The sequence below is a fragment of the Vidua chalybeata genome, chromosome 4, assembly GCF_026979565.1.
Source record: "Vidua chalybeata isolate OUT-0048 chromosome 4, bVidCha1 merged haplotype, whole genome shotgun sequence".
NCBI classification, from domain to species: domain Eukaryota; kingdom Metazoa; phylum Chordata; class Aves; order Passeriformes; family Viduidae; genus Vidua; species Vidua chalybeata.
Genome location: NC_071533.1, coordinates 64518490 through 64541504, shown reverse-complemented (window position 1 = coordinate 64541504; position 23015 = coordinate 64518490). Strand labels below are relative to the sequence as shown.

General features: G+C 39.0%; 1 protein-coding gene across 8 annotated transcripts in view; it reads right to left on the bottom strand.

The window, feature by feature from the left end:
• Positions 1-880: 880 nt before the first annotated feature.
• LOC128787103 (DNA polymerase nu-like) overlaps positions 881-23015 on the bottom strand; it is a 111617-nt gene continuing 89482 nt past the window's right edge. For 6 of the 8 annotated variants that reach the window (XM_053941000.1, XM_053941003.1, XM_053941002.1 and 3 more), the window contains 2 exons: positions 18225-18286; positions 14137-15304 (listed from right to left, as the gene is read on the bottom strand). In XM_053941000.1, the coding sequence (XP_053796975.1) occupies positions 15236-15304; positions 18225-18286 (131 nt within the window). In that variant the 3' untranslated portion in view covers positions 14137-15235. Of the gene's footprint in view, positions 980-4386; positions 4853-14136; positions 15305-18224; positions 18287-23015 lie in introns of those variants that run through there. The other 2 variants (XR_008430573.1, XM_053941001.1) reach the window with 2 other exon arrangements.

Below are 23015 nucleotides of genomic sequence, written 5' to 3'. Positions count from 1 at the left end.
TTATCTTGGCCAAACAGCTGCAAAATACTCCATCTGTCTACTTACCTATCCAACTATCTACATCTCTCCCTCCATCCATCCATCCATCCTGCCCCACCTTTTGTCAAGAGACACGTCTGCTCAGCTGTTGCCAGAGTCTGCTTGGAGCGCTCCTGAGCGTGTGCAGGAGTCAGCTTGAAGTTTCCTTCATCTCCCAAGTCTTTCACAGAGCTTTCTGTGACATTACTCTCTTGACTCCCTTAAGCATCTCCCTGCTTCACAACACCCCCCACCAGCCTCTGTTACACAAATGGAAGCACCACAGTTACCACCTCTTCCATGTTAATAAATAGGAAATCCTCATGAGGGTGAAGGTGAGGGTGTCCTGTCACAAAGATTATGTTTATTGCACCTATTTATAACACTACTGGCCAAATTTGTCAGGAAATCAGCCTAGTAATTTCTCCATGGTAGGTTTTCATTCTTTTCTGTGCTTGATTGCATTTGCAAAGTCAATAAAGTAAATTCAGCACCTGATGTCTGTTATAACAGAAGAGGAATGAGCATTGTAGAAAGATGAATCTTCTCATCTGGACATCAAAGACAGGGTCAGGTGAATCATGCTCCAAAAAGCACTCATTTCTCTCCATTAATAACCAGTCCAAGACATGTCTAGACTACCCAGCAGTAAATGTCTATCCCAGAAATACCTAAGGTGAGTTAAATCCTAACATGATGCCTCTGTAGAGAAGCTTAATTGCACCTGAGAACTCAGGGAAGCTGAAGGACAAACTATCATTTTTTCAACAGATATTCATCGGGGCTTTAAAGGTAAATGGTTGCATTCAGTAACCAAAGATTAAATACTTAACAGGGAAATATATTCCTGGTTGTTAAAAAATCAAACGTTTGATGCTGTGGTAAAGACAAATTACTTGTAAAATCTCAGGTGGTCATTAGTGTGGTCCAGCTGCACTGGTTATCTGCACTGTAGTTCCATCTACAAGAGAGAAGTGTGAAAATCAATTGCTCACCACCAGTATTTATATTAGAGTCTAATTACTTCATTTTTTTGACCTATAAAGGAAAAAACTGATGGAATAGGAAAAGAATAAAGAGCTGCTTTGTGTTTCTCTGCAGAGAGAGAAGTGCAGTGGAAGAAAGGAACATTACAGCAAATTGAATTACCTTTCACTCCTCTTTATTTGTTTTATGTTGTCACTCATATTTTACCTTCCAGCAACCTTGAATAATAGCCATTAAAAATCAACATCAGTTTTTTCAATTCTATTGTTTGGAGGCCATTTGGGTTTAGAGCTGTTGGACTTGTAAAAACAGAAGCTCCTACATCCTTCTCAGCTGAAGAGGCCGTGTTTCTCAACAGGAAAGACTGATCTGTATGATGAGATTGGCTTCCAAGATTAATTTTTTGTGCTTTTTCCTTTGTGGAAATGTCAAGAAAAAAAGACAAAAAACTAAATGCTTAAGTCTTACAGGTTGTGACTTCTTTAGGAGCACTTTAAGGAAGAGAAGGAAATGCTGGAAATCAGTGGATCATTTAAAAAAACTCCAAGTAATGTGCACTAGGAAGGTATTTTGGCAGAGCATCAAGGGGAAGAGGATTCAGTACTGGACCAGGACCCACCAAATGGGAAGGATGGATCTTTCCCCACCTTGGGAATTGTGAAGACATCAAAGAGAGTTTGAGGGAGGGATGACTAAATGGTTACAAATGATGTTCTTGGCCTTTGCCAAATGTGGAAGGTAGAGAACCCTTCAGTCCCACAGTGACAAACTTCTGCTCTTAAAGCACGAGGTGACTCAAACCTGTTAGAGAGTCATTAGAAGGGGAAGGTCAAGCCTTCAAACCCAAAAAGATCACCCCAGGAAATGAATTTAAGATTGGATGCTCTCTTCACATACTGATTTACTTTTTTTTTTTTTTTTTTCCCAATGGATAGAAGAGCTGAGCAATCCAAGAGGTGTTTGTAGGGTTTGGATTGCTTTGGTCTGACAAAAACCCCATGCTTTGAATAATGACCTCATGCTGAATGTCAAACCAGCTCAAAGAGCTGAATTTTTCCTCCAGCCCAGCAGGTGGGTGAGAGGCTCCAAGCCCAGGAGACTTTGTGCCATGCCTCTGCAAGCTGAATGCAGGGGTGTGCAGGGGCAGCAGGGCTCTCTCTGCACTGCTCTGCAGCTGCCACTGGAGCTGCCATCCCCTCGTGGATACACACAGACATGAGGGCACGACAGAGAAACAGCTCTTCCTTCCATTTCAGGGCAGCATACCCAGGAAAACACCACCTAAAATAACTTCAAGGTGAACCACAGGGGAAAAAACACACTGTGATTCTGCCTCACATTGCAGAGATTAGCATTGTGTTCAAAATACTCTCTAATGCAAGAATGATGTCTAAAATATCATTATTAGCCTGCTTGCATGTCAATTAATATAAAAACTCATATAAATATATATATTTCTGTAATGAAGATACCTTTTTTTTTCTCTTAAGAGTGTATATTATACACCCAGCTCTCCCACTGAGTCCACTGTAAGAAAGAACCCAACTGGAGATCCTCCTTTTGCATTGCCAAGTGTGGTGAATGGAATTCAAATGACAGGGAAAATTATACTGACCTATCCCTATCTTCATTCCCATTAAGTTTTGTAGGGGTTAATGCACAGAAGAAAAAAGGTAGCTCTGTTCATCAGATTATGTTTCAGATAATGTTAGATGGGACATCAGTGTCTTGGGAAAAGTGAGGAACTAAAAAAAAGAGTGAGCAAATTAAAAAAAAAAACAAATTAAAAAGAAGGCGGAAAATGGAAATGAGAAAAAATCAAACTGGTAGGTAGTTTCTACAAATACAATAGTGTGAAAACTTTCCAGTTTGGTTCCCAGACAGGAAAAATTTGTATGGCTGGCACTTGGGTACATTAAACTGCAGAAAATATCCATGATAGCTTATTAAATTTTCACAAGGCTGAGGTGTTTCGCACTGGTGCTAGATCTGAACTTTTTATCATTGCAGTATTAGTCTCCTAAATGTCAATTAATACACCTAGGATTATCACACACCATCTCCTTCAGTCTGGCCGTGGGGAAGAGAACTGCAATTCCCCTGCATGCTTCAGCTCTAGTGCAGTGTTTAAAACAGCATTTGAGATTTTGGGCAGCCTGGCAAGATTCCATCCCTGTGACTTGCAGAAATAGTGCATTTAGTGAAGGCAGATGCTGTTTTTTTCACACTCCTTCTAACAGAAACACAATAGATTTTGATATGGACAGCAATGCCCTCTAGAAACACAAAGGACATGATTCAGCTGGCTAAACATGAGGATCTACTATCATTTGAGACAGCCTGTGTTTGGATGGTTTGAAGGGAGCCCAGCCAGGCTGTGAGCAGTGCTTTGGGAGAGTTAACTAGCTGGAGAGGTAAGAAATATTGTTGTCTTCTCCCTTACTCTCGTGCTGAGTCATTAAGATTTATTATGTGCTCTGTTTGCATGGCAAACGTGAACAAGTCACACAGATACCTTCAGCACTTGCAAGTTATGAGGGCTAAACCAGAAATATCATTGCCCCCTCTGGGATTGTTTGTTTTCCTAGACTCTGAACATCTGAGACACACAGCTTAATCACATGATTATCTATTATTTCTATAGTAGCCTTTTAATTAATACCAGTGTCATAACACCGCTGGTCCTAAGAATTTGCTATGCCTGTGCCTAATTAAAAAAAAAAAAAAAGATAGCTTTCAATAGGACAAATAATAGTGAAATGAGCAGGGTGTGTGATAAAAGGGTTCCTTTGTCATTCACTTAAGCAAAAGTAATCAAAACACTTCACTATGCTAATAAACTGCAAAATTATTCATTGAGATGGCTTGTTCCTTCGTCACGTCAGAGTCTCAAAGGATTTGTCACCAGAGCTTCCGCTCAGATTTTCAGTATTTTTTGCATATGTAACGAAGTCTTAAGGGAAAACAGCACAGAAGCTCAGGCCCTACAAAAGGCTGTGTCAGATGGGTAAGAACTGTGAACTTAATACACTTTGAGCATGCAGGTATAGAATAATTTATCTCAGTGTGTCCTGTACTCAAAAACTCATTCTCAGAAAAATATTTTTAAGAGTTGTGTGTTTAAACTGAAGAATTATTTTACCATGGGTGTGCAGCAGCCTCACACTCCCTCTATGTTAGCAGCTACACAGAACTGGAGGCTGTAGAGCTCATTCTCCAAGCACTCAGGTGGCTGCCCAGAGAGCTGTGCTTGCTGTGATGTCTGCTATTGTGGAAAACTTGGGTTAGCTGAAACACCAGCTCGAGGTAAGGAACAATGCTTAAGCTTGTTTCTTTTCACTAAATTAAAGAATGTCACAGAAATATCTTTACATTCATTCTGTAGCTAATGGGTTTAATAAAGGTTGTGTGATTCTCATGCTGCAGAGCTGACAAGTTAAAGCCACTTTCACTGGTGGCTCTTGCTCTGAACAAGATGCTCTAAACCAGCGTGGCTGCAGCTGCAAAGCATCCTCAGCAGGCAGCTCCCAAACATATGGTGGGGTCACCTCTGCCCATTGCATGCATTTTAGGAGATGGGCCACAGTATCTTTGCCCCTCTTCACCTCTTTACTTCAGGAATACCCACGGAGTGGGACTTTAAAGGAATTTCTCTGGGTCTGTGAGTGTGTAGGAGGTGTTGGAACAGGGCAGTAACAGTGCAGAGCTTCCCACAGGACCTTTCCTGGAGCACTCACCTTCCCAAGTGGCTCCTGCAGCCCACGCTGTGCTCTCTGCTGTTCCACCATCACTGAGCCACCCAAACTGCACTGACAGTGAGTTCCTGTCATGGGTGTGGAGGCATTTGCTGAAATTCAATATAGTAACCCTTGGTCAGTTTATTGGCACATGAAATTCTTGGAAGTGAAGTACCTATCAGTGCTATTTTCCTGGCAAAATGTTTTAATTAAAGAAAGCCATTTAGTTCCTACTTAATTATAATTTCTGGGAGTGTTACCAAATTTAGACATTTAAATTGTAAATTCCAAACATTTTGTCTATCCTGCTTAGCCTAATAAAACCTATTTATGACTTCTACACACAAATCATCCCAATTATTACATTAGGTCTTCAGAGGGGCTGGTTTGATTTAGTTTACAACAATGAAAAATCTGTGTGGCTCTGGCACTGGAGTCTTTTGTGGTGCATTGTTAAAGGCCACGTTCTGTGCAGGTAACTCAAGATCAGTCTTTACAGACAAGGCATGTCAGAGTCTAAGGAAAACAGAAATAAGCAGACATATAAGACCACTTCTCATAAAATGTTTGATACAGCCTGTCTTGGTAATGGTTTCATGCTTGTGTCCTGACTGGTAGCACTGCCAGAGGCTGTGTTTTCACAGTCCTGTGCCATAGCCTTAGGGAATAAGAGCACCACTGACCATTCCAAAAGGAAGTGATCTGAAAACCTTATTTCTCTGCAAGCAAAAATTGAGACCTATCCCAGCACAGCCTGTGAGGAGGAATGCCTTGGCCTGTAAGCACTAAGTTGTCTGGAAGAGTAGCATTGGACAGATGGCTCAGATGAAATTTCAAAGAACCTGAGGCAAGAAACCATGATACACTTAAAGATACACGCTGGGAGAGCTGCTCTAAGTTGTGGTTCTTCTCTAAACCTCTCACAGATGCTAAAATTACAAAGTAGGCTTGAGATGTTGAATCCCTGCAGTGGTGTCCAAGTTCAGTTATCAGTACCAAAGGCTTCAAAACTTTCCTGTTCCTTAATTGTGGGAAGGAGAAAGATAGAGACTTCTTCAGAGCATCTCCATACTTTCTGAATTGAGTCTTTTCCATGCAGGTTTCCTTTAGGCTCAGTTTTATCTGCTGAATTCTCTCATATCACTAGTTTCTGGGGAAGAAAACCCACATTTTTTCTACTGCATATCAAGAAGTGTTTTCAAAACTGACTTTTTGTCCAATGGCTTTATGAACCAGGCAATTTGATGGCTTACTTCCCCGTTTCCAGGCAGGAAAAGGAAGTATCTGAAAATTAAACACTTAGTCTACAATGTGAGGTTCATGTAGGCAGTAAAAGGATTTCAATTCCACAGTTTCCTCCCTATGACTAATGTGTTTAAAGGAACCACAAACAGGACAATGCTTTAAGCTGGCAGATTTGGAAATATAAAAAACCCAAACTCACAAGTGAAAAAAGAGACTTTGGTGTTGCCAAGGATGATTGTCCTTGGAGTAAGGAGTAAAAAAAAAAAAATGTTATTGGCAAGTGTTAGGTACAGAAGTATCAATGAGCAAAAAAAAGCAGGAGGTAGAGTGGGATGGGGAGCGAATAACACCTGCTGCTAAGATAATCTATTGAAATAACTGAGATATGAGGAATCTAGAAATGAGTTTTAAGGCTAAGACATCACATAAAAATAGCTGAAATGCCCACTCTTGAGTCAGAAGATGATGGAAGGGAAGCAGGGACAAGAAAGCACATTCCTGGCTCTGTACCACCAGTGTGAGCATGAAGAAGGACATGGAGGATCCATAATGCAGGAGTGATGAAAAAAGTGGAAAGCCTTCCAGCCCAAGGGCAAAAGGAAGGGATTTCACTGGGCAAAGACATATTTAGAAATATGAAGCATTACCTGGATTGAAGACTGGAGATAGAGGCCAGGCTTTGCTTGCTGTGGGATGCAGTAACTTGGAGGCTGGACAGTTCTGCCTATTTTTTTTTTCCAAATATTGATTTGTTCAAATGCAGTGGCCAGCCCCAAGAGGGAGCACAGAAAGCTCCTCAGCAGAACATCCTGTAATCTGGTGATTTGTGCATTCCTGTGGGTGGTGGATGCTGAAAGTATTTCAGGAAGAAAGGTTTCCTACTCTTTGCAGATAAAAGGACAGGAGCAGTAGCAACATCCATTGCTCTGGTTGCCTTTTGAAGGAAGGAACAGCCTCCTCAGTGTTAGAACAAAAAGCCATGGATATCAGTCACAAGGAGGTGAATCCTAGAAGCTGGCACTTAAACTCCAGAGGGGCAGAATCAATCACTTCCCTGTGCACAGGTTTTGGGCAGGCTACTTGGTTATTCAGAGGACTGGCAAACAAAGGGCAGGTCTTAGGCATTTTGTGGAAAGCTGAGTGTATACCTGGTCCTAAAAATGCTGCGTGACACCAACAGTCTGCCAGCTCCCACTACTCCTGTCAGGCTGAGTACTCCTCAAGCTAGCAGCTGATGAACAGAAGGGTCAGAAGTTCAGTTGACCCAAGCTGGACTTCCAGATAAGCAAAGATAAAGTGCCCAGCTCAGCAGGTCACCGCTCCCTGCGTGGCAAGGATGGACACACCAAGAATGTGAGGAGGAAATGGAGGGTGCTGCTGGGGTGGGCTGGGATACACAAACACACTTTTGGCCAACCTCAAGGGCAAGGTGCACTTATTACACAAAAGCCAACACATTCCTGATAGTGCCTGTCTAGTGCTGAGGCTTTCAAATGATACATGCTTATGCTTTAAGTCACAGATGTGTGGTTTTGCTATTTTCAAGCTCCCAAATGAACTGACAGCAGTAGCTCTGAAGAGAGTGCTCAGTCAGAAAAGATCAACCTGTAGATGCTTCACAGTGATGAGCTCTACTGAATGCACCAGAAGGAGTATTTGGGACTATGATCCTTTATGCTTTGAGCTTGCAGAGGCATGTCTTCCTCAAAATTGAAGCAGAGGGAAAAATCACCTCTGAAGTCAAAACTGTGTACCTTAAACATATTGGGATACATGGGAATAATATTTTTTAAAAATTCAGGTGTTGCCCAACATTGAAAGAAGTCCAGTAATTTTTCATGGAAGACTGATGAATACAAACTTTGGTCAGTCTTAAGGAGCTGTCTACAAATCAACCTGGGAATAGTGTTTTCTGTCTTAGGACTTACTGATCTTGTATGTTGTTTCAGAGAAAAGACCCTAATTAGTACATTGCTGTGTTTAAACAACCACAGAGTTATGTATATGTTATATACATATGTTACATATAAAAGGCATGACCCTGGGTAAGGAAATGTATTAAAACCTCAACCAGCTGAGCAGCAAGTCACCTACAAAGATACAGATAAAAGTTGTATCAAGTTTCAATTCACCCAGCTGACAGTGCCTCCTTAAAAATTATGGAGAGGAGTCCTGTCTTCAGTCCTCAGCCAGGTCCCAATAAAACTTGCTCAGCAACACATTGATGCAGTCGTTCCTGTAACATGTCATCCATAAGGAACTGGCAATGAAGTCACTGGCAAGTAGGAAGATGTGTGAGGAGATAGCGAAACAAAGTCTAGAGAGTTTGAGCACTACTATTTTTTGATCAAAAGATCAAGATCCTTTAAAGATCAAGGGCAGGTCAAAATTTAACTATTTTGTTTCAGTATAAAGAAAAATCTGTCTGCACTAGTTGAGAACAGACTTCATCAGAAAATCCCAGTTTTCTCCACACCAGTAAAACTCCAGTGATTAAAAAACACCACTATGGACTCTTTCTCTGAGGCAAGTAAGAACCTGGCACTGTCATCCAGGCAGACTGCAGAGCTGGACCAGGTGGGATTCTAGCTGGGAATGACCCAGCAGAAAAGCAGGGTGCTGCACCCCTGCTATTGGTATGCACTCACAGAACAGCTGAGGTTGGTAAGGATCTGTGCTGGTTCCTTCTAATCCTGTCCCCAGGGGCCAGATTCAAAGAGAGGAATGGCAGGGAGCTTTACTTTCTCTTAGAACAAAGTCTGCTCAGAGCTAGTAACACACATTGTACTGGAAGCCCCCTCATTTTGCATTGGGATGTAAACTCAGGGTCTGATTTGCTGGTGTCATTGCAGAGCCAGTGGCACCTTTTCTGTTGCTGTATGTACATTCTATGAAGGCAGGAGGGTTGGAAAGGATCCCAATGTGCTGCTCAGCCTCTGCCCCTGGACTGAAGAAAGATCAAAGGAGCATAAGTATATTGTGACATGTATTTGTCAATCCTGTTCTAGAAATGCATAGTAATAAATACCTAAAAGCTCTATTAAAGTCCATCCAAATGTTCAATTATAGCTAGCATTCTTTTTAAAGACTTAACATCTTCCCTAGTTACACCTTGCTGAAATTTAAGGCCCTCTCTTCTCATTCTATCTCCAGGGGACCTATGAAGCAGTTCACTGCCACCTTTATGACAGCCTGTCTCGTACTGGATGAATCCTTTTAGATTTCTCCTCAGTCTTCTCAAGGTTAATTGACTTAAATTCTTGCAGCCCTTCCTCACAGGTGATATTGTCTATAGCTCTGGTCACTCCTGTTGGTCTCCTATGGATTCCTGTTGCTCTCTCTGTTTTCTGAAATGCACTTCTGAAAATTGGGCAGGGCATTCAACTGAGACCTTGCTGGGGCTGAAGTGAGTGAAGGGATTGCTTATACCACTTTTGATCATTCTACAAACACCTTCAGATCCCCAGGTCCTTTCCTGGAATTGATACCTAACTAGCTGTTCCCTACATTTTAGGAAATATGTTGCCTACATTTGGGTAGCTAACTGGTTTTGCTTTTGTATGAAGCTTTGCATTTATCCTCACTTCTTTATATTAATCTTATGCTACTATTCCATTGTGTTAAAATCCTTTTGAATTATAAATGTGTTGGCAAGAAGGATTTCAAGCAAGATTTCAATTGTACAAAAGCAATATAAACAGGATTCAAGAGCTTCCCAGGAAAGAAATATATGATTCTTTGCAGAAAAATATTTGGTTTGTTGTGCAATGATAAATGTCTACCCAGACTGGAGGTGTAGGATGAACTAAAAAGGTTTTTATTAACCTGATTTCTAGGGAATGGAAGGTGTTAAAGAATATGGATAATGCCAGGAGAAGGTTAAATTTTAGGTCAAATATGAGAAGAAGTTAAAGGACTAAAAACAAATCAGCTCCAGAAGAAAAATCAAATATATCACAAGCCATAGTATCAGAAGCAGCCAGAGAGTTTGACTACAGCCCAACATTTACAACACTTTTTTAACCTCATCTGAGACCCACAGGAGGCCCCAAGGGAAGATGTTGACTTCTCCCAGCTCATATGTTACAAAAGCTCATTATATTTAAAGGAAAACCTCCCTGGGAAGCTTATTTAATTTAACATCACGGTTCAAGTGAATGGATGGGAAGATAAACAGAGATGGGGATTGCTGGCAGGCAAGTAGGGTGGCTCAGCTTTCAAACTGCTGCAGAATTTATTCATTGTGAAGAAATGAAGTTCTTATAGGTGTCTTTCACATGCAGTTTGGAGTCAATCATCAGCCTGAACAGGCTCGGGGGCATAGCTTTGAGTTAAAAAGAGAGGGAAAAAAATATCTGGCAGAAATCCTGAGGACACTTGTCTTCTTCACCCAAGCAGATACCAATAAAACATTTAGGATAAATCAGCAATTAACTAATTTCTGGACTCAGCTGGATGTGGACTAATGGATCAGTGCAAAGAGGCCAAGTAACCCAGGGAGATATTTAATTCTGTCTCAGCCAATTCTGTAGAGAAAGGCAGTGTAGCAGGCAGCAGCCACTTGTGGGGAGGATGGAGGTTGATTCTCAGGAGCCTGTAACTACAGTACTCTGCTTAACACACAAATTGGAAAATGGGATTGTAATCTGGTGCATGACTCTTTTGAATAATTAGATATGAGAAATTCAGTGTGCACAGCAGATGAAGCTGCCAAAAAATGCAGGGAGGGGGAGACCAGAGAGGATTTCTACAGTCAATTTCTGATAGCCTGGAAAAATTGATCATGAAATGAACAACTACAGTAAAAATGTAGTTAGTTAGAGAACAGTCTCCAAAATGCCATAAATGCCATGCCAAATGGCAGAGGTATAAACTGAGGGCACAAAGATTAGAGGCAAAAATATAAGCAATTTTTTTTTAACTTGTGGATTACTAATAGTGAGATTTTTACTAGAAATAATAACTGTATCTATGAGGAGTGGGAGGAAGGTTTAGCAGTGGAAAATTGTCAGTGTAAGAAGCAAAAATTGAGGAAGAAAGAAGCTAAAAATTGTCCAACTAATTAACCTTGAATGGAGAAGGTGACATGGAAAAGTGCACAAAAAATGTGCAAACATTGGCTGGAAGCTGGACCTCCACAATTCAAAACATAAGCAGACGGCATAAAAAATTGCCTGGAATTAGAGCAGATAATAATAGCATGTTTGATAACAAAAAAGGGACTTCCAGAAACAGGTGGTAGAAGTGCACTTCAAATATGTCTCAAGAGAACCAGCTGACCAGTGACAACAGTCTGGCTGTTGTCTCCAGAAGGGATGTGCTGATTATTAGGCTGGGGATGTTTCCCAGCAAGGCAAAGACAGGGCACAATTGAAACTTATTTTAAACCCAGAGATGCACTCTCTACTAAAACCATTGCAGAATGGCAGAAAAAACTATTCCTTTCCACTCCCTGAATGTTTCTGACAACGTGCTAATACCAAAAGGAAGTATGCCAGCCAAAAGTGAGCCTGTGAGCCAGGGAATATAGTAAATGCTGGCACAGAATGAGGCAACACAGGTGGGAAGGCAAATCCCAAAACATTTCTGGGGCTTCTTCTGGAATGGCAGTATATCCTTAATGTGGTGCAGCAGATTTCCTTAATGTGGTGGCAGTATATCTTTAATGTGGTGCAGCAAATTTCTGGTTTGTCTTCCACCCTGGTGATTGCTGTTGTCTAAATGAGGAATGACACAGGACCAAAATTCAGGTTGGATGGGAGCTCAGGAGGTCTCCAGTCCAACCTCCTGCTCAAAGAAGGGTGAGCTATGAGGTCAAAAAGAGGCTACTCAGGGATTTGTCCAGTCTGGTCTTCTAATGGTGAAGCAAGAAAAGATGTTTCAGACCACTGAGGAAATATATCAAGAAACTATAATACAACCTTGAACCTGTTCTTTGGCATACCTTTTTAGATCAGATTAAACAAGAAATGAGAGGAATAGGTTTTGTTGACTCCCACAAAATGAAATTAGTTTCTTTTTAAGGGCTTTTTCTTATTTATTAGCATGAACAAAACTATGTCCTGGGTGATCTAGTAGATTCAATCTCTTAATCTACTCTTACTTTTCAAAAACTCACACTTTTTTTTCCCCTCCCCATGTTTAAGATGTCTTGCCCACATAAAATCTAAGGTCAGTGTTTGAGATATGGTTATTATCAAGTTGGACCAGCACTGAAGATCAGAGTCCTGCTGTTCCACAGTTGTATGCAGACATGATAAGATTTGCAAGCACAGAAGTACTGGTCATGCCATTCCAGCTGAGCTGTTCCATTTCCCACAGACACTGAGCTAAAGTATTTTCCAATAGTGCTCTTTCCCCACTACTTCACATGGCAAACAGAGATTTACAGATGAACTAAAGGAAGATTCAGGCCATCAAAGACACGCCTGAAATTAAACCTAGACACAAATCAGTTCAAAAGGGAGTTATTACTGTGTTCAGAGAATCACTTAATGAAATTCCTGCTCACAAAGGATATCTGGAACTAAGTACAACCAGCTATTTCCCCATAGACCATTTATTCTGTGATTTCCCATGCTCGTTGATCAGTACTTTTGTAGGGTTCTGCAATTCAAACAGAAGTTTTTGTTTCTTGTTCTCCCAGTACCTCTTTGTAGGTTGTGAGGAAAACAGAATCATTTTAGAGACCAAATCGAGAGCTTTAAGGATGCAAAAGTGCTCTTATGATTGTTCCTGCTCAAGCCTAACCATGTTTTAAAGTCCCTTTCATGCAGAACCAAAATAACCTGACAAGGTGGTTATTTATTATAATAAGGGTCTTGAGTTCTGTGGTGTGAAATTATTGTGCTACCCAAAGGAATTTGAGGCAGTCATCAAACACTGAATATTTTCACCTATATTTATTTGGGAGGAAATCTGTGGTCAGGACTGGCCTTGCTTCCTATAATGGCTCTTTAGATTCAGACCTCAACTAAGGTTTGGAAAAACTGTACTGCACAGATTTTATGATTATACATAGATCAGCACACAGGTGAGGTAAAACTGATGCCTTGTCCAGAGTCCCTCATTGAGAAATGAATTACAAACACTACTCTTTCTCAAGTGGAGAAAGCTTCTCAGTTTCCTTACTGGAGAATTTGGAGCACTGGAATGATATCCCAAGTTCATGGTATGTATCCTGCAAGTTGGGGGGGACACAAACTTCACCAAGTCTCAAGACTTGGTCAGCAACAATCCTCCAAAATTATGCCAGTTTGCCTTTTGCCCCCACACCAGTGTATACAGACTGAGCCCTTGGACACGTGTGATAAAGTGGTGATTTATTGCTTGGCCTTCTTCCTTCTGTTAGCTGATTCTTTGGGAATTTAAAACCCTGAAGAAACTGCGACACAAGGAGAATAAAATATTAACTTTGCCTGCTTGTATGACAACCCGCACAAAGTGCACACGTCTGGGGAACTGTGACTGACAGTCATTTGTGAAGGGTTGTGTTTGAAAATTTGTATGGTGACCTCTGCATTTCTGTAGCTTCAGATTTGAACAGATGTCAATTCACACAAGTGGATTGAGGTTCTTTTTGTTCTTAACAGTGTTTTTGGGTTTTCTTAGGCTGAAGGGGCTGTTTGGGGTTTGAAAAAATACACCATCCATCAAATTGTAAAGTATGCATCCTAAGGAAAATGTACAACGTGAAAATCACCTGGGAATGTACCAAAAAATTATTATTTCCTCCATATGGTAGGAAGGTTAGCAATGTAGTGTTATAGAAACAGGGCTTGGTTAGTAGGGGCCTCCCAAAACCAGTAGATCTTAAAGAGGAGTGAAAGAGATGAGACAGTAGAACATTTCACACTTATTCAATGCCACTGTAAACACAGAGGGCTTGAAAATAGCAAAAACTAGAAGAAAACTTGTGCAACCTCCTCTCTGCTGGACAGGTGGGATAGGGCCCCTACTCACAGGACCTGGCATGGTGTCACAGCCATGCAGGCTGGATCCTCCTGCCAAAACTGACCCCAATTAATGTGCAGCAGGTTCTATCTTTGCTTACATGATCAATGCCAGTTGTATAAGAATCAATTTTTAGAAACTACTGACTCACATCAGCTGACAGGTTATGTATGATTAATAAGCAACATAAGAAAACAATGTTTAATAGTTTAATGGCTTTAAGTGCAAAGTAAAATTAATTAATTATACAAATTAAAAATGCTGCAAAATCTTTACAATCATACAGTTCTAGAATTTAAATTGTATTACTGTGATAATTTGATGTCTAATGCTGAAACATACTGAACAACTCTTAAAAGTTTTGTGCTTGACTTCAACTTATGAATAATTAGTAGACTTCAAGGACAATTTCATATTCCACAAGCACAGAGACAGAATTTGTAAAACAGTAATGTTATGAAACAAATCTCATTTGAAGAATAAACTCTACAGAAAACCAAATTATTAATAAAAAATCCAAACATTGAAGTAAAAGCCTGGATCCTAAAAAGGATAAGGATGAATCCTGAAATTTATCTAAACAATATTTATCATTATATCAGTAATAAAAATAATAGATTAGGCAAAACTGCAATACTTTATCTAAAGTATGCTAAGGCTATGGTGCAAACTCAGTTTGAAATTAATTGAATGGAAACAATCTCCTTTTTATAAATACATTTAAGCTTCTAGTTTTGTTTACCTGTTTTGCTCCAAAATTATAGAAAAAAATTAAGTTCATTTACTCTTTTTCTAAGACTGAAGAACAGGACATTTAATATGTGATGAACACCAAGCAGCTACATTCTACTCACAAAATACAAAATAAGCTGAACACAATAGTTAAGCATCTGACATAGTTCAAATACTGCCAGCTTATAAGTATTTTTACACAAGCACTTCACAAAAATATTTAACATTAAAGTCTGAACATCTGTGTAACTCAAATATATTTGTAATGCTCCCAAAGGGTTAATACTGTCTTGTTTCATTTCTCACATGTAGTAATTTAGCTGTGAACAAAAGCAGCTCCCTGCTGGATACCTTGGCTAAAGGAAACACAATGAACTGGTAAAAACCAGTTTTATCTCACTGCTGTTGCCTAGGGCTACAGACAAAATGAAGTAAAAAAATTCACATGCAGAGTATTAGGTGCTTATGAAAGATCCAGCAGCGCTGTTGCCTAGTGATTCAGCGAGGAATCAGCACAGGCCAATGAGGTGTTTGGGTACTGAATAACATCCCCAATGACTGCTTTACATCTCCTGCAATTCTGTCATACACCCCCATGATTTCCCAGTTGTAAGAATCACTTTCAACGGAACCTGTCAGGGAAAAAAAATAAAAATTTAAACAAATAAACACATCACATAAAGCAAGACTACTATTTTTGCTTTTCCCTTTGGATGTGATACTGCTCCAGATTACATGCCTATCCAACGTGAAATGTTCTTCATTTGTATTAATACTCAATTATTGCCACAGTTCTGATAAAAATTCCTTAACAATTTAAATTAACCTTTAGTTTTCAAATTGCAAATACATATTACTGAATTGCAAGGAATACACTAAAGCAAAATTCATCTCATGCTTTTAAAAGAGCTACAAATGATGATTTTGATGTTTATCATCAGTAACTTTGTCTGCAATGCATAAAGATACTAGGGCTTTTTACGCCCCACTTTTCAAGTTCTGGGGTATTTTTATTGTTGGTTTGGTTTAATTTCAGTTTGTTTTGTGTTCCTGGTGCTGTTGTACACAGTAGATTTGTTGACATGAAAGCTGCCTCATTAGCATGGACTATATTTTGAAAAAAAAACTACTTCAAAGATAAAGCATCTTTTACCTCAAAGAAGAAAAAGAGATCTCTCCCCATTAAGACTCTATGTGTGCTCTACTTTAGTGACATTTTGTCTCCATATCAAGAAATAATATTCATATTAAGGGAGCACACAATACATATTTAGCTGAAGTAAGTCTGCTGAAGGGGAGCAGGAGCATTTCACAAAAATCTTTTCATCTTCAACATCTCTAATCCTAAAAGACATTTTCTTAACTGTATAGAAGGGTAAACAACATGAACAAAAAAACAAACTTTTTTTTAAAGATCACTCTCAATTTCTTCTCTGAGATCAAACTTTATGTTTTCTATCTGTCCTCTGTCATTGATCTCTTTTTGAGGCTTCAGAGGAAGGTGAAGTATCTTCATGATGGATGTAGCCTAACGTGCTGCACGAGCAGAAGTATGTCAGGATTCCCACAGTAATTTGCTTAGGAAAAGGAGACCAAACAAGGGGAATGAAATGTGCATCTCCAAATACTTCTACTGCCTACTAAAATACTTCTACTGACTAATGAAATATGTATCTCCAAATACTTCTACTGCCTACTAAAAAGACCTAATTTTTGAAAGCCCCAGATAACTACTTATTGTCTAAGAATGTGTTTCTTTTCACCTATTAAGGCATAGTTGGTGTTTAATGGAGAATTACTGTTCTCATGGGAGTGACATCTTGAATCCATCTATTTAATGCATTGAGAAGGATTTGTTAGTGTGTGACAGTAAAGCACATTAGACAGAGGTGAATAACAAGGTATGTCCCATTTGTCCACAGGACATTGAAACCTTCTGGCACTTAATGGTTAGTCTGAAAAATGTAACACTAAAATTATATTCTACCCCTGCATCTAGGAACACTCTCAGCAACCATGTAAACATTTGTCTTTCTTAGAAACCTACTACAGTGCTCATATTTATTTCATGACCATGACTTCCTCAGACAAAGTATGAACATTGCTACCTCTGAAAAAGGCACCAAAAAGTCTTCTTAAATTTTTCCTATCCAGAAAGGACTCTAGTGTTGCTATTCACTTTATATGCCACCAAAAATACCATATTTTATTATTTTAAAGAACCTTATAGCAGCATGAATGCCAGGTATCTAATACAGTAATTAAAAATATTTAAATGTAATATACCTTGAAAAACAGTCTGGCTTCTTTTTTTTTTTTCCTCCAAGAAATGTGTAACAAAAGAAGAAAGGCTAACACAGGTGTCCAATGTAAGCAACCTACAGAAATGCAGTTTGCAAAGCTTGGGAGTATCAGTGCAAGAAATTTATAATCCCAGTGTGGCCAAAAAGTCTCACTGGACCATATTTAGTAAACAGGAATGTAAAATCTTACAAAGGTTAAGTGAACAGTGAGGGGGAAATCAGTACGGGAAGCAGAAAGAGTAATTTAGATTTTGGATACCCTTCATTATCCTTTCTCAATTTTTGTGGGAAGGATGGGCTCCCTAAGGACCCATAAAGGGTCTTGTAACTGCAAGACCTCCAGAGAAAGCCCCACAAAGTGGCTGGAATTCTGCAATAGATACAGAAGATCTGCAGGAAGAAATACAAGACAAATTATCAAGTAGTTTTCTTTTTCAACTGTTTCCACTAGTGCAAGTCTGTATGTTGCAATCATTTCTGAAATAATTAGAATAAAGCTGCTTCTGTCCCTGAACCTTGTTGTGTATTACTGCTGAGTGAGTGATCTGGCAACACCAAGTACTCCATTTGTCAGGGAACTGGAAACCCTTGGGCTGAAGTCTAGGGATTGCCAAGAGCTTTAGCCTTTTACCCAGCAACAAAAGCTGAGCAGTAGGCTACAGTGACAGGTACCAGTTTTGTAGAGAGAAAAATATAATTATTTTATAATGCAATTACAATTAGGTCCAATACATAGATAGCTACTCACTTTCTACAGATGTTGGTCTGGTAGATGATGTCCTCTACCTTTAGCAATGACCAGCGATTTTGTTTGCTTTGTGTATTAGGCATCCACAGAGAAATGTTAAATACACCCATTTTCTAAGTGAGAATTACTGAAGAAAGATATTTTGCAATATTTTTTTCAGCAGTAATGAATGCCTGGCAAATCTAGAAAGCCAGGGACTTATTAAAGAGACATATTTCTCACTCTACCACACCCAACAGAGGTTTCATGGCAAAGAATGAAATAAATTTTTAAATTACCACATGCATTACTCCAAAAATCTCACTTTCCAAAAGGGAGTATACCTTCTTTCAGTTATTTTCCTTTGTAGTAATTTGAAAAAGCAATTACTGCAAATATGAAAATGAAACAATTGAAGTAAAAAACAAAATTGTTGTTTCTAGATTCCTAATATAATAACGATGATGATGTACAAAGCTAAGCATGCCTGAGAAAGAAATGGAAATTCAAAATTTTCCCTACCTTCAGTGGTACTTCCAAGGCTGTGGTTTGCTGCAGGGACTCCATTATTCTTTTTACCAGTGCTGTAAGGTAAATTTGAAAACCTACAGCTTTATTTTCCACGTTAGGACAGTTATATGTACATATAAAATCATTTTTTTATATTCTGATACATAATACCTGCATTTCTGCATTAAAAAAATTGCCATTTACAACTTTTTCAGATTAATTTAAAGTGATATTTTATCTCTTGTGAACAGTTTAATTTCTTTTTTAAAATTGAATTTTAGGGTAAAATGTACAGAACTATTTAATTTATATATCCCATGTATAGAGAAGTGTAGCACTACTACATTTCATATAAAGGTATATAGAGCATGTGTGAGTGCTCAGTTTTCAACTTCAGTACTCATAACTATCTGTTTGATGACATTTCATATATTTTAATTTTCTTGTGCAACCATAACACTCACTTTAAAAAGAAGCCAGAAAAAAAAGCCCACAAGAATCTGAACTTTTAAAAATATTTTACTCTTCAAAATAAAAAGATCAGAGCCAAATTTTTAAAAAAATCATCCCTGTGGGATAGTAGAGCTATCAGGACTCTAAACAATTAAACTTCAGTATAATTCATGTAACTTAAGAACTCATCATGCCATAACACTATGCTCACTATTACTGTGCAAATGCATCTACAATTATTCCAAAACAATCATTTGGGATCAGATTTGCCATCACTGGTCCTGCTAATTAGTGTTTTGTTTGACAAAGATTGCTGCTTCAACACACACTGTTCTAATAAAAATCAAAGAGAGATTCGATGGATCAACAGTTTTTAAAATGGAAGATATTTTTGGCTAGTGAAAGTGAAGCAGGAATACCAGGTGGCTCCAGAACCTGCACTGCTCTGACAGGATGGGTGAGTAAATAATGTATGTGGTCATGTGCCTCACAGAGCTGAGAAGGAGCAGGGTCTGTGATAGGAGCTGGTAACTGCCAGAGCAAACCCACATGATTACTGAGCAGCTTCCTTTGAAGTTACCCCTCGCTGCACATCACAGCTCTTTGGCAGCTGAGGTTAGAGGCAAAGGAGCGACAAGAACTCTAAGAAGCTGTGGATGTTGTTGCTGTGGCTGCTGCCAAAACCTTTTCTAATGATGCCAGGAATGAAAAACAGTCTGTAATGTTTCATGTCGTGTCACTGACACTGAGGCTGGCCTGATAATAATGATGAGGATAACCAGCTTCTGCCTGAACAGTGCTCAGACCCCACTGGCTCACTCAGATTTGTGTGCTAATGAGCTGTCATAAACTTCACCATGAAGTCTATGAAGTTCTATGCAGTAACTCAAAGTATCAGCAGATCAAGAGCCAGAGCTGAGGAAACCAAGACATTTGTTGACACGTCTATGTACAGCTACACCTGTAGACTTGTTTCATGTTAGATTTGAGGAAGTTCATGGTCCACTGTGGGACAGAGCAACATTTTCTGAGTGCAGAAACAAACACTGCAATCCACAGATTGTGAAAGGAACAGTGCTGGCCTAAATAATTACTCATTTGTAATCCAGTCCAAGTCAACATGGCTCTTAATAGAGGAGTGTTGGACTGCCTCTGTCTTGAGAAGCCCACTCTGAATTTCAACAAGCTGTCAGCTCCAAGAGGTCAGCAATGCAGCAGATGCTGGGGCACCCCAGCCAGGTGGGATGCCTTCAGAAGGCTCAGTGTGTTGGCAGTCAGTCCTGGGTAAACATTTTCCCCAAGCTATGACTGCGCAAAACTTTTGAGAGGATAACACCTGAATTCTGCACTTCTCACACAGAATCACTCAGCTCTGTATGTTCCACCAAACACTTACGAAGGGCACACTCAACTCTGTGCAGCTTAACATTTCTTATATTGTTGGATAAATAAACAGCAATAGAGCATTTGGGTATTGAGAGGAATAGGTCTTCTTGACAAAATGAGTTCCAACAGACAGTAAAAGATGGAGCATGAGTCAGCAGCATCACTTCCTGGGCTGAAATAAATGATATGACAAAGGCTGCTGCCTGCCTATGTGCTGAGTTCGACCTGTTTCCCCAAGTTCTCTAGACCTCTGAATTTGGCTAGTCCTGTCCCATTTAGCTGTTATGCCCAAAAGGGGATTAATGATGGCAGCAATGACTGCAACAGCCTTCTCTGTTGGTTCACACACTTTTCACTCTAAGGCATCTGGCACAATCAAAATTCTGCTGCATTCTTAAATACTCTTAATTTTAAAATGCACAGATTAAAGTGGCCACATCAGTGAACAATCCCAATGGTTCCTCATTCACTTTGACAACCATTAAAAACCTCTCCATGGATTTACTTCATTTTCTTCTTTCCTTTTTTTCTGTCAGTTCAGCTCCCTGTTCTCTTTCTCATGTCACACTGACTTCTTCTCTACCCAGAGTTTAGGAAAGCCATTCATTTCAAGCAATCTGAAGTTGTTGTGCCTGCATTTCAGCCTTTTGAAACCACTCCTTTGCAAATATCAAGAAAAAGCAGCTGGATTGCCATTCCTGTTCAGTGGTCTGCTAAGACTGTAAACAGTGAAGAAGGAAGAATTTAAATACATTACAGTCTTTGCACAAAAATAAATAGCTATAGTAGCTGAATAGATTTAGGCTGGAAATCTAAAGTTCTAGATTTTGGAGAGACAGAATTCTGGAATAGCCCTTAGTGGGAGTAATTTTTCATAAGAAGATGATAATTTATAAAAGAGACCATATGGCATTGGGGGCATGTAATCACAGGAGAGGTTCCCTTTAGTCCCATATACATAATATCTGATTCTTTCACTATTATCTCAAATCTCCTTGAAAATCTCCCTCTTTCTCAAGGCTCACAATAAATAATCAGACATACACAACTATGTCTTCTTTATCTGATATACATTTTAGAGTGTAGTCACTAAAAAACAGAACCATAGTGTCTAAATAAATCTATCTCTACCATTCTTATTTTTTTGTTTCTTTTCTAAGATTTAGACTGAAGACTTTGGAGATAATTATTATTTCTATTCAGTCAAGAATCTAGTATATCTGGGGCACATAAATTATTAATTTTAAAATGTTCCTTTACAGCCAGCCATGTACTGCAATGGCATCTGTAAAATGCTGCTCTCCTGATTTTGCAAGTTATCTCTCAAAACCCATAGTCAGCAATTAGGAGAGTTGTTGATTTTACTCATCTGAAATGCTTTGTAACTGCTAAGTATACATGCTAAAATATTGTGTATATAAAAAATGGTCACAGCAAAGGCAAAATATTATAGAGGAACTGAAATTTTAACATATGTTTTAACATATATTAGATTTTCTTGATACTGACCAGAATAAATATGCTTATTGAAAGTGCTGTGAATAGGAGCAAAGATAAGACACGCATGCCTGCTGTGGAACAAAAGCTTATTTGTCCCTATCAAACTGAAGACATTTTTCAAGTGCACTCACCTATGAAATTATGACTCCAGAAACATATCAAAGCTGGCCAGACATATGATCTATGGAATAGGGATTTTTGCAAATTGAAAGCTATCTAGAGGCATCTTTAGTTTATGCACCAGTGTTTTTCAAGTTAGAAAACGGCAGCTCAGAGGACAGAAAATGTCACTAACTTGTGATGACCTGTTCATTCTTTTGTTTTTCTGTTACTGCAGTCCCCTTTTGAACCTGTGCACATTTTAATGCAGCTGCCTCAGTACCAAGCAAGCATAAAATTGTAGCAGAATAAAGTGAAATTTCATGTAATCTGTATGTGAGCCAAAAATGTGTACTGGCAGATGTTAAAACAAAGTCTAAGATACTATTCTTTAGGTAGCAAGTGATCTTAATACCAACATAAATAGGTTTAATTTATATTGATTGTTGTTTTGGTGGGGTTTTTTTTGGTTGTGTTTTTATTATTTAGGTGGGGAGGAGGGGTGGTGTTTGTTTTTGTTTTTGATTTTGGTTTTTTTTTGACTGGTTGTTTCGGTGTTCTTAAATCCAAGGTAAGTACTTCAGCTGAAATATTTTATATCTGGTAAAATATTAGAAAAATTCTTTCAAACTCTACGTTGCACATGTACCAAAAACACAAACAGATAAAGAATTTCTTTAATTCTATAAATACTGTTTAATTATAAATGAATTCTAAAAAAAAAACCTTTAAAATTACTCTAATGCACTGTGATATTGAACACAATGCACTGGAATACATCTATTTCTACAAAAAGATGTTATTTCAAGTACCAAGTATCTTTCATTTAATTATCACTAATGGATGCAATCAAGCAGAGAGAAAGGCATAGAAGAATCTACAGTAATTGCCACTGGCAAAGTTCACCTTTCAAACTCACCAGCTATTTATGGAACACACATTAGAAGCCAGATTCTACAGCTATAACTACAGGTATCCCTGTAGTGTAAAAAAAAAAAAAAATTGCTTTTCTTCACCACAAAGTGTGTTCCCCCTTTTAGCTGTAATGCATTCAGCATAATCCAATGGCAAAGAAGCAGTTCAAACCTATCATGGAGCACCAGTGTCAGAAACAGTCCCCAGAAAATGAAAAATTGGGCTCTGCCATTCCTAAATACTCTTCCAGAGTCTCTACACAGACTCACAGTATGATTTGAGGACAGACTGTCTACCTGATTACACAGACTTCAGGACTCAGAGACACTGAGCCTTCTCAGATCCAAGAACCCAGTTTTTGGCATTTCCATAATATCATCTGCCTTTCTGCTTCCTGGGCTGCTGGAGAGCTCAAGATGTGAGGAAGGCAGACAGGCAAGCTGGCCAGAA